Source organism: Heptranchias perlo, chromosome 13 (genome assembly GCF_035084215.1).
Source record: "Heptranchias perlo isolate sHepPer1 chromosome 13, sHepPer1.hap1, whole genome shotgun sequence".
NCBI classification, from domain to species: Eukaryota; Metazoa; Chordata; class Chondrichthyes; order Hexanchiformes; family Hexanchidae; genus Heptranchias; species Heptranchias perlo.
The window spans coordinates 8,067,466-8,083,448 of record NC_090337.1 but is presented as its reverse complement, the minus strand read 5'-3'; the positions used below and the strand labels follow the sequence as shown (position 1 = coordinate 8,083,448).

The 15,983-nt window shown below is 45.4% G+C and overlaps 1 protein-coding gene across 3 annotated transcripts in view; it reads right to left on the bottom strand.

Moving 5' to 3' along the window:
- The window catches only part of prkci (protein kinase C, iota), a 90,066-nt gene extending 82,976 nt beyond the window's left edge, over positions 1-7,090 (bottom strand). For all 3 annotated transcript variants that reach the window (XM_067994911.1, XM_067994912.1, XM_067994913.1), the window contains exon 1: positions 6,929-7,090. In XM_067994911.1, coding sequence (XP_067851012.1) covers positions 6,929-7,044 — 116 coding nt within the window. In that variant the 5' untranslated portion in view covers positions 7,045-7,090. The remainder of the gene's footprint in view (positions 1-6,928) is intronic.
- Positions 7,091-15,983: the final 8,893 nt, after the last annotated feature.

Here is a 15,983-nt window from a genome sequence, read left to right as displayed (position 1 = left end):
TGCAATCACCCTGAGTTTCAGAGTCTAGAATTGAGCCCCTGCGCTATATTTTGATATAGTATTTGTTTATACTTTTCATGAACCTGTTTACAATACAAAGGAATCATGTGTCTCACGGCTGTGGCGGATATCATTCTGGTGATTCTGCGCTGTAACCTTTCGAAGACCAATAAATCCTTCCTGAGATTCGGTGCCCAAAACCGAACACAGTACTCCAGCTATGGTCCGACCAAGGTTCTGTACAACTGAAGTATCACTTCCTCATGTTTGAATTCCAATCGCCTTGAGACAACACTCGATTAGCCTTTTTGATTACCCTCACTCACTGCAGGAGGCCACTCTGTCACTTTGGACAAAGTTTGGCCTCCTCCTAACAATAAAATTCACCAACTTCGAACCTCAACCCCGGTGTGCAGACACATTTACCTTCCTTGCAGACCCCCTCAAACGTACATCTTGCGGATGGGGGCCGCCATAGCTGCAGTCATGACCTCCTCGGAGGACGAATAGCATCACCAGCCTCGCCGTCCACCTACGACACGTGGAGCTCCACAACACAGTGCTGTGACACATCCACCTGCACAGCAGATGCGTCTCAGAAGGCACTACTCTCGCCACAGGGTCGACAGACTGAGGCTCAGCTTCCTGGACCTCTGAGCAGCAGTGCACACGGAGGCTCAAAGTCACTCGACATGTAGTCGTGGACATCTGCAGCCTCCTTCATGCCAAGCTGCTCCCGGCTGGCCCGAGCACCATTTTCTTACCTATCGCTGTCAAAGTCACCACTGTCCTCAACAACTTCTCCTCCGCATCCTTCCAGGGTGCCACCGGGGACATCGCCGACGTCTCTCAGTCGTCTGCACAAAAGAGCCCTGCAAATACACCTATACCCACTCTGCAGTGACACAATGGGTGACATCAGTTGTGGGTCTTCATGGTGATCCTCAGGAAAGGGCATTATTGCACAAACCAGGCAAGATTTGCAAAGACGTGGCAGTAGTGGTGACAATATAATATGTAATGTGAGTTGATCAGAAATTAAATATAAGTAAAAACCATGACAAACCCTCAAACACCCTTGTGCATCCACTTCATGCTCACGACACGTTTGCCTTACGCTTCCTACTACACATATGTGATGCATGCCCTGTGGCTGCAGCACAGGTAGTGGCAGGTTGGGTGAGGCTGACCGTGAAAGAAATGCATGAGAGGGTGAGTATGAGACGGAGCCATGAGATTGTATGAGGATTAGGTTGAGTGGTAGTGGTGGGATGAGTACTGGCAAGGTGAGTAAGTGCAGGTAAGATGAGGATGAGCTTTGAGTGGGTGTGAGGAGTGATGTGATAGAGTAGTGTTGGCAGTGCAGAAGGAGATGTGGGGTGGGGGCGGTGATGTGATGTGGCAGATGGAGTGTAGAGGAATGAATAAGTGTACTCACTTCGGCTGACCTACTTAGGTCATTGAAGCGCCTCCTGCACTGTATGCAGGTGCGTGATATGTTGGTGATGCTGGTGACCGCCTCTGCCACCTCGAGCCAGGCCTTCGTGGTGGCAGAGGCAGGCCACTTCCTCCCACCTGCCGGAGAGAAGATCTCTGTCCTCCCCCTCCTCCATCCAGTGGGACCTGGAGTGAGGCATCATTATACCTGGGAGCAGCCTTCCCCTGGGGCTGCTCCATGCTGTAATTTTGGCTCCTTTTTGCAGCATCAGTCAGGAGGACTGCCCCTTTAAATAGGGCTCCTCCAGCTGATAGCCTATGATGCGGGTGCGCAGTCCGCCCGCTGCCCACGCGCCCAGTCAACCCCCCGCTACCAACCCACCTCCCTCCTAATATTGAGCCCAATGTTTCAGATGACCCTTTGTCAAAACTGGAAGATTAAACAGTCTTTATGCAAGTACAGAGCCAGGCAAAGCCAGGAAGTGGGGGGGGGCGGGGGAGGAAAGAACAAAAGGGAAGGACTGTGATAGGGTGGAGGGCAGGAGTGATTAAATGACAAAAGGGATGATGGCGCAAGGCAAGGAGGGTAGTAGTGGGACAAGTAAAGGAACAAAAGATGATCTGGAGGAGCTGTAAATGGCAACATCAGAACCATTACCAGCACTTGCTGTCAAAATGGGAGCAGTGGTTATGATCTGAAGTTAGTGAAATCAATATTGAGTCCGGAAGGTTGTAAAGTACCAAACCGAAAGATGAGGTGCTGTTCCTCGAGCTTCCGTTGAGTTTCACTAGAACAGTGTAAGAGGACAGAGAGGTTAGATGGCAGCGGGACAGGGAATTAAAATGGCAAGCGACCAGCAGGTCAGGGTCACGCTTGTGGACTGAGCGAAGGCGTTCAACAAAGCGATCACCCAATCTGTGTTTGGTCTCCCCAATATAGAGAAGACCGCATAGCAAGCAGCGAATACTGTATACTAAATTGAAAGAAATACAATTAAATCGCTGCTTCACCTGGAAGGAGTGTTTGGGGCCCAGGACGGCGGGAAGGGAGGAGGTGAAAGGGCAGATGTTGCATCTCCTGCGTTCGCACGGGAAGGTGCCATGGAGAGGAGAATGGGTGTTGGGGGTGATGGAAAAGTGGACCAGAAGAAGCAGTCCCTTCAGAATGCTGAAAGGGGAGGGGAAATGGGATGGACACGGTCAAGGGCCCTGTCAACTACAGTGGAGGGGAATAAGCTCACCAACTCCCACAGCTACCATGATTACACTTCCTCCCACCCCACTTCCTGTAAGAACGCTATTCCCTTCTCCCAGTTTCTCCATCTCATCTGTTCTAACGATGCCACTTTCCACACCAGTGCTTCCGATATGTCTTCCTTTTTCCTCAACCTAGGATTCCCCTCTGCTGTAGTTGACAGGGCCCTCACCACCAAATACATCTTCCCCTCCCCTCTCATCATTCCAAAGGGACCGCTCCCTCCGTGACTCCCTGGTCCACTCTTCCATCACCCGCTCTCCTCCCCGTGGCACCTTCCCGTGCGAGCACAGGAGATGCAACATCTGCCCTTTCACCTCCTCCCTTCCCGGTTGGGGAAACAGCGATACTCGTACTTTTTACAATTTAGTATATTGTATTCGCTGAATACCTCTGCTCAGTCTGCTAGCGTGACCCTGACCTGCCGGACGCTTGCCTTTAATTTCCCGACCCACTCCCACTCTGACCTCTTACACTGTTCCAATGAAGCTGGACGGAAGCTCGAGGAACAGCACCTCATCTTTCGATTAGGCACTTTACAACCTTCCGGACACAACACTGATTTCAATAACTTCAGATCATAACCACTGCTCCCATTTTTTCGGACTGCAAGTGCTCGCAATGGTTCTGATCTTGCCATTTACAGCTCCTCCAGACCCATCTTTTTGTTTCTTTACTTGTTCCATTACCGCCCTCCTTGCCTTGCACATCATCCCTTTCGTTATTTAATCACTCCTGCCCTCCACCCTATCACAGACCTTCCCTTTTCTTCTTTCCTCACCCACTTTGCCTGGCTCCGTACTTGCTTAAAAACTGTTTAATCTTCCACTTCTGATGAAGGGTCATCGACCTGAAACATTAACTCTGTTGCCTGACTTACTGAGTATTTCCAGCATTTTCTTTTTTTATTTCAGATTTTCAGCATCCGCAGTATTTTGCTTTTGATTTACCACAAGGAGTAGCTGAGGCGACTAGCACAGATGCATTTAACGGGAAGAAGAGGGAGGAAGGAGAACTCGTGTGGAGCATAAATATTGGCAGGGACCTGTTGGGCCAAACAGCACTGTGGGAGAACCTTCACCACACGGACTGCAGCGGTTCAAGAAGGCGGCTCACCACCACCTTCTCAAGGGCAATTAGGGATGGGCAATAAATGCTGGCCTTGCCAGCGACGCCCATAACCCATGAACGAATAAAAAAAAGCCTGTTTCTGTGCTGTACATTCTCTGTAATTCTATACCATAGCCTCACCTTTGATCATGTAAGACAGCATAGACTGAAGATCAAATCTAGGACCCTTCCTTTTCTGTAGTGTTTTCTAACAACTGGCACAAAAACTGCAATATCCTACTGGATGTTCCACCTGGAACACAGGCACAAAGCAGTACATCTTTGACAAATGGCATAGTCTCCATTGGTTTCAGGATGCAGAGCAGTGTTGTCACTAGGCTCCTTAAGTGTACAATATTGGTACCAATATGCTTTGATGCTGTGCAATATGTTTTTGTGTTGCTCTTAATTTATCACCCACCATCACCCCAATATTTCACCCTAGTGTTATACAACTAGGAGAGTGTTCGGTCCAGACATAACCCATGTTTGGAAAGTCAATTTCTGGAATAGTACAGATAACTGTTTTTCCACAGTTGAAGTGGGCACAGTGCAAAATTTCACATGGCCAACAAATTTCTAGTGACATAGGTCATGCTGGACCTGTTCTATAGAACAGAGATAAACAGAAAGCATGTTGTCCATCTTTTTGATGAAGAATGAATGAAGTAAATAATTAAGTATTATTGCATGTAGCTCTTTGGTTTTGTACCAGTAACATTAAGATTTCACTTTGCTTGGTAACAACTTTACTCAGAGGATAAAGTCATTCTGTTGCAAAATTGAGTAAAATCCAGAGGCAGCATTTCAAGGATAGAACTGCAACAATCCAAAGGATTTATCATTGATTTCCACTACACATAAAGCCCAATTCAAGCACAAAATGATCCCCAAAGATTCTCTGCATACCAAATGTATGGCAGTGCATCCATGCTAATTCACTATTAATTTTCACCTTGAGTTTTATACTGTTTACTTTTGTATATATTTGCTTTTCACTTACACCAATTTTAAGAATGCAAAACTGATATCAAAGATTGCTCAAACTGGCATATTTTTATTTGTAATTAACAACAGTCCCAATTCCAGTTCTTGGCAAATCATGTATAGCTCATGGTTCATCTGTACATTATATCCACTGCATAGCGCAAGACAAGAATCTTTACCTCTCCTATCATCATTTTCTTTGGCTTGGGGTCCATTTTTTTTGATTATGCCTCTGTGAAGCACGGCAAGATTTTTTCTATGTTAACGGTGCTGTATAAATGCGAGTTATCATATATCTCTTTCATTTATTAAAGGTCTTATGTATAGCACACACTGCCTATAAGTTTTACACTTATTTACTGCTACATTTACCCAATCACATTTTGTTGATAACATTCCTAGTGTTATTAAACTACATATTCTCCAACTCAACGTGAGCAATACTATAGGAGATCTGCTGTATGTTAAAGAACAGACCAGTTTTTCCTACTGACAATTCACTGTGCCTAAACAAGGGATACAAATTTCCAGAAAGGATGTTCTTTGTGCACCTTACACTACAAAGGTCAATTTTTAAAAAAACATATTGATCATCCCGGTTCAATTCAAAGAATCACAGAAAGTTACGGCACAGATGGAGGCCATTCGGCCCATTGTCTGTGCTGGCCAAAAAAGAGCTATCCAGCCTAATTCCACTTTCCAGCTCTTGGTCCCTAGCCTTCTAGGTTACGGCTCTTCAAGTGCACATCCAAATACTTTTTAAATGTGATGAGGGTTTCTGCCTCTACCACCCTTTCAGGCAGTGAGTTCCAGACCCCCACCACCCTCTGGGTGAAAAAATTTCTCCTCAGCTCCCCTTTAATCCTTCTACCAATTACTTTAAATCTATGCCCCCTGGTTATTGACGCCTCCGCTAACGGAATTATTTCCTTCCTGTCTGGGCCCCTCATAATTTTATACACCTCAATTAAATCTCCCCTCATCCTCCTCTGTTCCAAAGAAAACCCCAACCTATCCAATCTTTCCTCATAGTTAAAATTCACCAAATCCTGGTAATATCCTTGCAAATCTCCTCTGTACCCTCTCTAGTGCAATCACATCTTTCCTGTAATGTGGTGACAATTGAGCAACTTAAAGAACTGATCAGCGACCAGGCAATGTACCAAGCGAGAGGCCCTCTCCACATCAAACGAAAGACTTGCATTTTCTAGAGCCTTTCACGACCTCAGGACATCCCAAAGCACTTTACAGCCAATTAGGTACTTTACAAGTGTAGTTATGTTGGCCAGGACACTGGGAAGAACCCCCCTTCTGCTCTTTGAGTTTAAACTACAACCCAACCTGCCCTCAGGAACACTAGTATGGAAATGGCATGGGGGGGGGATTTAAGTAGAAAAATCTAATTTACTGCAAACTCTTCAACAAGAGACTCAATATGCTGCCCATTCCCTTCCACTGATCCTGTTCCCACTGGTTGTCTTACCTCAAACAACCAGTGGCACCTCAGTGTCAGCCATGGCTCAGTGGTAGCACTCCCAGTGCGGCACTGAGGGAGTGCTGCACCGTCAGGGGTGCCGTCTTTCAGGTGAGACGTTAAACCGAGGCCCTCGTCTGCCCTCTCAGACGGATGTAAAATATCCCATGGCATTATTTTGAAGAAGATCCGGGGAGTTCTTGGCCAATATTTATCAGTCACTAAAAGAACAAATGATCTGGTCATTCATTACTGACTGTGGGAGCTTGCTGTACGCAAATTGGCTCCTGTGATTCCTACATTACAACAGTGACTACACTTTCAAAAGTACTCCGTTGGCTGTAAAGCGCTTTGGGACGTCCTGGGTCGTGAAAGGCGCTATATAAATGCATGACTTTTTCCTCCTACCAACCCAGGTACTTCAGTTACTTCCTCCCGGCCCCTCGATCCTGTTGCCACCCATTTGCTCTGGTCCACAGTGGTCCTCACCCCGCGCCCCCCTCCCAACTCCTGTCACCAAGGGTGAACACAGCCCGCGACCTCCCCCTCCACCCACTCACCTACCTACCTACCTACCTACCTGGGCCCGCGACACCCCCCCCCCCCCCCCCCCACGCCCCCCGGCTCGGACCTCCCTCCCGGCCGTACCTCACACACACTCTTACCCTTTGTAATATGCTTTCATCCGGACCTGGTGGTGATTCTCTGCCGTGTAGGACATCATACTGTCCCTGTTCGTGGGCATCTCCCGCTCGGAAGTTCGCAGATTAGCCGCTCTCATACAGCCGCCGCTTGGCAAGATTCGCCCCCCGAGCCCCCGCACTGCCTCCGCCCGCTCGCCCGCCAACAGACAAAACGCTGCGCACGCAGCGCCGAACCCGCACGCGCCACCGGCAGACAGAGGGGTTGGCGGGGGGGGGGGGGGAAGAAAAAAAATCACAATTATCGCAACGCAGGTTTCACGAAAGGCCACTTGAAGTACTAAAAACACACGAGATTTGAAGAGGACAAGTTTGTATTCGCATCGACAGAATGAGTTTTCAGTCCAAATTCTATGAAAATGACTGCTGCTACGTGTGTCGGCACCCCTCCGTTCTCAATTTGGATTCGTCGCATTCCACACGCTTGCGTCAGGCGCATACCGAATGAACACGCATGCGCCGACCGCGGGGTTCCTGGGATTTGTAGTCCGCTGAAAGTTGGTTACTCACTGAGTTACCATCAGCTGCAGGTGTTGATGTGACGAAAGGTGCAGAACTGAAACCTTCACCTGTTGGCACATCCGCTCCGCATGTCCATCATTTTATTTTGTTTGTTGTTTTTTTTTTCATCGCGGGGTCTGGGAGAGGTTCAGTTCCTAGTTCCAAAATGTAGTTTTTTTTAAAATGCACCTCCAAACTATATTTTTAAAATGTAGATTCTCTGTGAAGCACTTTTTTTTTGTCGTTTTTTCCACCGTAAAGATGCTTTATAAATGCAAGTTATTGTAAAATCGTTTCACGTTATATCTTTTTTTTTGCATTTACCCATGTAGCTGTGTTACAAAATGCACTGAAACTTTATCCCAGATGATACTTTAAAGCAGGAAATAAATTTGGGCATTAATTGCGTTTAGAAAAATTGTAGACGGGTTGGCGTAGACAAAGAGGTGGATTACTCAACATAGGCGTGTTCTGCTCATTATTTGTTTTTACATTCACCAAGGCCAATTATATATAGCCTACAAGGAGGTGACCTACAGGGTGCCTTCAACAACAAACTCTTCCCTGTCAACACTGCCTTGTGTCATTCCCTCAGGCTTTTCCTTTTCTCATTTCTTATATACCACGACTTCCATCTTGACTTGTAATCAGAAGCAAATTAAAAGCACCAACATAATAGAAAATAAATAAATATTTTGTTATATCTTACATAAAATTACATAGAATGTACAGCACAGAAACAGGCCATTCAGTCCAACAGATCCATAATGGTGTTTGTGCTCCACACGAGCCACCTACTTCATCTAACCCTATCAGCATATCCTTCTATTCCTTTCCTGTGTTTATCTAGCTTCCCCTGAAATGCATCTATGCCAGTCGACTCAACTACTCCTTGTGGAGTTCCACATTCTAACCACTCTCTGGGTAAAGAAGTTTCTCCTGAATTCCCTATTGGATTTATTAGTGACTTATCTTACAATTATGGCCTGTGGTTCTGGACCCCCTGCAAATGGAAGCATCTTCTCCTTGTCTACTTTATCAAATCCTTTCATAATCTTAAAGACCTCTATCAGGTCATCTGTGGTTCATCTGTCTTATTTGCATATTTTATACTAAAGAAAGAATGTCTTGCATTTATATAGTGCCTTTCACGACCTCAGGACATCCCAAACCGCTTTACTGCCAATTAAGTACTTTTGAAGTGTAATGCAGGAAACGCGGCAGCCAATCTGCGCGCAGCAAGGTCCCACAATCAGCAATGAGATAATCTGTTTTGGTTATGTTAGTTGAGGGATAAATATTGTCCGGGACACCAGGAAGAACTCCTCTGCTCTTCTTCGAAATAACGTCATGGGATCTTTTATGTCCACCTGAGAGGGGTGTCGAGGCCTTGGTTTAAAGTTTCATCTGAAAGATGGCACCTCTGACAGTGCAGCACTCCTTCAGTACTATATATTTATACACACACACAAATGCATAGGCTTTTATTTAGCTTGTTTCACAAGTACTATGCTTTCTTGGTGGGGGGATGGGGAGAGGCAAGGATAAAAGGAGTCATGACATCCTCCAGCTTGCCAACGTTTTTACATCACACTACATTAGAAAATAACAAAACCCCATTAAAAAAATCTCCACTTTGTCATTTGCCTGTGAGAAAATTGTTTTTATAAATTTACAAAGAAGAAATGTACCAATGTAAGAAGCCATTCCGCACATTTTGCTCGTCCTTCCATATAAATCTACAATTGTCCCATCGCAGCACTTAACTGCCTCTTGAATGACTTCAGAGGTAGAACAAATGTGTGGATGTAAGGAGCAGCGATACATCCCTAAACAATAAACAATGCCTTCAAACTATTATCATTTAGAATCATAGAATCATAGAATGGTTACAGCACAAAAGGAGGCCATTCAGCCCATCGAGCCCGTACCGGCTCTTTGTAAGAGCAATCCAGTTAGTCCCATTCCCCCGCTCTTTCCCCGTAGCCCAGTAAATTTTTTCCCTTCAAGTATTTATCCAATTCCTTTTTGAAAGCCATGATTGAACCTGCTTCCACCACCCTTTCAGGCAGCACATTCCAAATCATAACTACTTGCTGTGTAAAAAAGTTTTTCCTCATGTCGCCTTTGGTTCTTTTGCCAATCACCTTAAATCTGTGTTCTGTGGTTCACGACCTCTCCGCCAATGGGTACAGTTTTATTTTACTTACTTTATCTAAAGCCTTCATGATTTTGAATACCTCTATCAAATCTCCTCGCAACCTTCTCTGTTCCAAAGAGAACAACCCCAGCTTCTCCAGTCTATCCACGTAACTAAAGTCCCTCATCCCTGGAATCATTCTAGTAAATCTCCTCTGCACCCTCTCTAAGGCCTTCATATCTTTCCTAAAGTGCAGAGCCCAGAACTGGACACAATACTCCAATTGTGGCCGGACCAGTGTTTTATAAAGGTTGATCATGACTTCCTTGCTTTTGTATTCTATGCCTCTATTTATAAAGCCCAGGATCCCGTATGCTTTTTTAACCGCTTTCTTAATCTGCCCTGCCGCCATCAATGATTTGTGCACATATACCTCCAGAGAATTGGCTAAGTAACAGGAAACAGAGCGTAGTTGTGAACGATTGTTTTTTGGACTAGAGGGAGGTGTACAGTGGTGTTCCCCAGGGGTTGGTACTAGGACCACTGCTTTTCTTGATATACATTAATGACTTGGACTTGGGTGTACAGGGCACAATTTCCAAATTTGCAGATGACATAAAACTTGGACGTGTACTGAACAGTGAGGAGAAAAGTGATAAATTTCAAGAGGATATAGACAGGCTGGTGGCATGGGAGGACACGTGGCAGATGAAATTCAATGCAGAAAAATGTGAGGTGATACATTTCAGTAGGAAGAATAAGGAGAAGCAATATAAACTAAAGGACACAATTCTAAAAGAGGTACAGGAACAGAGAAATCTTGGGGTCTTTGTACACAAATCGTTCAAGGTGGAAGGGCAGGTTGAGAAAGCGGTTAAAACACCAGGGAGCCTGGGCTTTATAAATAGAGGCATAGAGTACAAAAGCAAGGAAGTCACGATCAACCTTTATAAAACACTGGTTCAGCCATAGCTGGTGTATTGTGTCCAGTTCTGAGCACTGCCCTTCTGGAAAGATGTGATGGCCTTAGAAAGGGTGTAGAGGAGATTTACTAGAATGATTCCAGGGATGAGGGACTTTAGTTACGTCGATAGACTGGAGAAGCTGAAGTTGTTCTCATTGGAACAGAGAAGGTTGCGAGGAGATTTGATAGAGGTATTCAAAATCATGAAGGGTCTATACAGAGTAGATAGAGAGAAACTGTTCCCATTGGCGGAAGGGTCAAGAACCAGAGGATGTAGATTTAAGGTGATTGGTAAAACAACCAAAGGTGGCATGAGGAAAAACTTTTTTACACAGCAAGTTGTTAGGATCTGGAATGCACTGCCCGAGGGGGTGGTGGAGGCAGATTCAATCATGGCTTTCAAAAGGAAACTGGATAAGTACTTGAAAGGAAAACATTTGCAGGGCCACAGGGATAGGGCGTAGGAGTGGGACTAGCTGGACTCGATGGGCTGAATGGCCTCTTTCCATGCTGCAACCTTTCTATGATTCTATGATCTCTCTGTTCCTGTACCCCTTTTAGATTTGTGCCCTTTAGCTTAAATTGCCTCTCCTCAAACTTCCTACTGAACTGTATCACTTCGCATTTTTCTGCATTAAATTTCATCTGTCATTTGTCCGCCCATGCCAGCAGCTTGTCTATATCCTCTTGAAGTCCATCACTATCCTTCTCACTGTTCACTACACTACCAAGTTTTGTGTCATCTGCAAATTTGGAAATTGTGCCTTGTACACCCAATCCAAGTCATTAATATATACCAAGAAAAGCAGTGGTCATAGTGCCCCTGGGGAATACCACTGTACACCTCCCTCCAGTCTGAAAAACAACCATTCACCACTACTCTCTGGCTCCTGTCACTTAGCCAATTCTGTATCCATGCTGTTACTGCCCCTTTTATTTTATGGGCTTCAACCTTGATGACAACCTATTTTGCTGCTCTTTATCAAACGCCTTTTGAAAGGCCATAAACACCACATCAACTACATTGCCCTCATCTACCCTCTCTATTACCTCATCAAAAATCTCTATCAAATTAGTTAGACACAATTTGCCTTTAACAAATCCGTGCTGGCTTTCCCTAATCAATCTACACTTGTCCAAGTGACTGCTAATTCTGTCCCGGATTATCGTTTCTAAAAATTTCTCCACCACCGAGGTTAAACTGACTGGCCTATAGTTGCTGGGTTTATCCTTACACACTTTTTTGAACAAGGGTGTAACATTTGCAATTCTCCAGTCCTCCTGCACCACCCCCATATCTAAAGATGTTTGGAAGATTATGGCCAATACCTCTGCAATTTCCACCCTTAGTTCCCTCAGCAACCTAGGATGCATCCCATCTGGACCGGGTGACTTATTTACTTTAAGTACAGCTGGCCTTTCTAGTACCTCCTCTTTATCAATTTTTAGCCCATCCAGTATCTCAATTACACCTTCCTTTACTGAGATTCTGGCAGCATCTTCTTCCTTGGTAAAGACAGATGCAAAGTACTCATTTAGTACCTCAACCATCCCTTCTGCCTCCATGAGTAGATCTCCTTTTTGGACCCTAATTGGTCCCACCTCTCCTCTTACCCATTTACTGTTTACATGCCTACAGAAGACTTTTGGATTCCCTTTTATGTTGGCCGCCATATCTGCCACTCGCTCCTACAATTCCCTGTTCGAACTTGTTCAGTCCATTTCCTGTCCAACTCACAGCAATGACACCACCCAGGACAAAGTTTCCACAATATTGTATTGTATCCACAGCCCATTGTCTCTTTGTTCCCCTCGAACACTTCTTCAATCAGAGTATATTGGAAATCTGGAACTCTCTTCCCCAAAAGGCTGGGGGTCAACTGGAGCTTTCAAGACTGAGATCGATAAATTTCTGTTAGGTGAGGGTATCGAGGAATATGGAGCAAAGGCAACTAAATGGAGCTGAGGTATAGATCAGCCATGATCTAATTGAATGGTGAAGCAGGCTCAAAGGGCTGAATGGCCCACTTCTGTCCCTATGTTCTCCACAGCATAAAATATGGTTTACCCAACATCTTTCACTGTGGACCAGCTCCATGAGACTGCCATTGGCTGCTTCCATCCTTCTTGTCCAATCGCAGCTAGCACCTCTTTAGCCACGGATCGTCTTCCTGACCAGCACATTGATCTTTGGATTTCTTCAACGATCTATCTGTGATCCCGCATCTTCCTGATCTACAATCTGCCTATCAGTGACATCGTCCCTAAATATGGGGTTAACTTCCATATGCGTGCTGATGATGTCCAGCTATACTTCTCTAAAATTTCCCTCAACCCCATGACTACAACTGTGGGGGTCACACTGCCTGCCTGATGTTAACATGGTAAAACTTCTTTACCATCTATCTTCTTATTTGACCAACCAAGGTGATTCATTCTCTTATATGGATTCATTCTAAATTATCATTCAATTGGACATCACATATCAGGGACTGATAATGGTCATATTTTAATTAGTTTGATCAAGGTGAAACTTCTCATCAGATTGTTAGCACCCTTCTTGTCCTTCCATGAATTGCAATAAGAAAGACAAGTTCCTGATATCAACATTTTTCCAGGCTCTTTTCTACTTGCTACACCATTGTTTGCTCAGACAACATTACATACCATTTAGCCTAGTGGGTTTGCAACCTTGACAGAATTATCTCAATCCAGACCAATTGCATGACTCAGCTTTCTATAAGTGTTTTCATTAGTTCTCGTGGAAATTCAGTAACAACCCTTTTCTTTTCCTTGAATTCAACATCGTGGTTGAGGAGGCCATCTTCACCACGGCAAGAGTTAAATAGTTCAAGTCTTTCCATGCAAAACAGTGGAACTTGAAGCCTTGACAACAGGCTGTTTATACGGTGGAGGTCGAGTCGCCTTCCTAATGCAGTGAATTGTTCTCCATTTGATTATATATAATAAAGACTGATCCCAAATGTACAGGAGGTGGGCTGAGAAGCTAGAAAGAAGACAGCTAATGGGCTGTCATCAATGTATATAAAATATTAAATGATAAATAAAGTAAAACCAATTGATTATTCCCTCCCTTCCCACAGCCCACCAAGCCAAATTTCCCCAAAGGTTCCCCCCTGCCCTAGCCCCGAACTCGCATCTTTTTCCAGTTTCTCTCCTATCTCCCCTCATGCCCTCTCCGAGCTCATTTTGTCCGTGAGACACACCTCCTGCTCCCTCGACCCCATTCCCACCAAACTGCTGTCCACCCAACTTCCCTTCCTGGCCCCCATGTTAGCTGATATTGTTAACAGTTCCCTCTCCTCAGCTACTGTTCCAGCTCCCCTTCAAATCTGCCGTCATCACCCCCTCCCTCAAAAAACCAACACCCTTGACCCCTCTGTCCTTGCAAACTACCAGCCCATCTCCAACCTCCATTTCCTCTCCAAAGTCCTTGAACGTGTTGCTACCACCCAAATCTGTGCCCATCTTTCCCGCAACTCCACGTTTGAATCTATCCAATCAGGTTTCCACCCCTGCCAAAGCACTGAAACAGCCCTTATCAAAGTCACAAATGATATCCTATGTGACTGAGACCATGGTAAACTATCCCTCCTCATCCTTCTCCACCTGTCTGCAGCCTTTGACACGGTTGAACACAACATCCTCCTTCAATGCCTCTCCTCCGTTGTCCAGCTGGAAGGGACTGCCCTCGCCTGGTTCCATTCTTATCTATCCAATCGTAGCCAAAGAATCACCTACAATGGCTTCTCTTCCTGCTCCCACACCGTTACCTTTGGAGTCCCCAAGGATCTATTCTTGGCCCCCTCCTATTTCTCATCTATGTGTTGCCCCTCAGCGACATCGTCTGAAAACACGTCAGGTTCCACACGTATGCTGATGACCCCCAGCTCTACCTCACCACTACCTCTCTTGATCCCTCCACTGTCTCTGATTTGTTACGCTACTTGTCCGACATCCGGTATTGGATGAGCAGAAATTTACTCCAACTAAATATCGGGAAGACCGAAGCCATTGTCTTTGGTCCCTGCCACAAACTTAATTCCCTAGCCACTGACTCCACCCCTCTCCCTGGCCACTGTCTGAGTCTGAACCAGACCCTTCGCAACCTTGGGCTTCCGACCATATATCCATCCATCACTAAGACCGCCTACTTCCACCTCCATAACATCGCCCGTCTCCGCCTCTGCCTCAGCTCATCTGCTGCTGAAACCCTCATCCATGCCTTTGGTACCTCTAGTCTTGACTGTTCCAATGCTTTCCTGGCTGGCATCCCATCTTCCACCCTCCATAAACTTGAGCTCATCCAAAACTCTGCTCATCCAAAACCTAACTCACACAAGTCCCGTTCACCCATCACCCCTGTGCTCGCTGACCTACATTTGCTCCCGGTCCGGCAATGCCTCAATTTTAAAATTCTCATCCTTGTTTTCAAATCCCTTCATGGCCTCGCCACTCCCTCTCTCTGTAACCTCCTCCAGCCTTAAAAACCTCCGAGGTCTCTGCACTCATCCAATTCTGGCCTCCCGCGCATCCCCGATTTTAATTGCTCCACCATTGGCGACCGTGCCTCCAGCTGCCTAGGCCCTAAATTCTGGAATTCCCTCCCTAAACCTCTCTGTCTCTCTACCACTCTCTCCTCCTTTAAGACGCTCCTTAAAACCTACCTCTTTGACCAAGCTTTTGGTCACCTGTCCTAATATTTCCGTATGTGTCTTGGTGTCAAATTTTTTGGTTTGATAATCGCTCCTGTGAAGCGCCTTGGCATGTTTTACTATGTTAAAGGCGCTATATAAATGCAAGTTGTTGTTAGGCTAGAAAGGAATGGAGATCTTTTTTAATTGTTCTTGGATGTGGGTGACACTGGCAAGGCAGTATTTACTGCCATCCCTAGTTGTTTTCAGGGCATTAAGAGTCAACCATGTATTGTTTCATTTCATAAAAGATTCTGGGGTAGAGTTTCCGCTCGTTTATGCCAGTAATATCAGTGCAATCTGGGCAGAATCGGCCAAACCAGAGTAAAAGGTCAGGGAATTTTAAAAGTAAGTGAGCTGCACCCAAAGCCACGTATGCTCGTGTTTTCCACGATCTTTTACGCTGGTTCCAGATTCAATTCGCCCAATTCAGCCTCGCCCACAAAACTGGCCACACCCTCAGGCCGACATGGCGAGATTCCGCTGGTTCGGGAAGGCTCTTCAAATTGCACTAATTTTCTTAGGTGCACAGGCACTAATAGGCACCTTTTAAACACTTTTCTCATATCAAAAAATATTTAATTTGCTAAGAAACTGACTAATGTACAACAATGAGAGTAGTAAATGATTCAGTGTAGTTTTTTAAAGTAATTTTCAGTGATTTTAAATTAGGTTACTCACAGGTGGAGGACTGGGCAC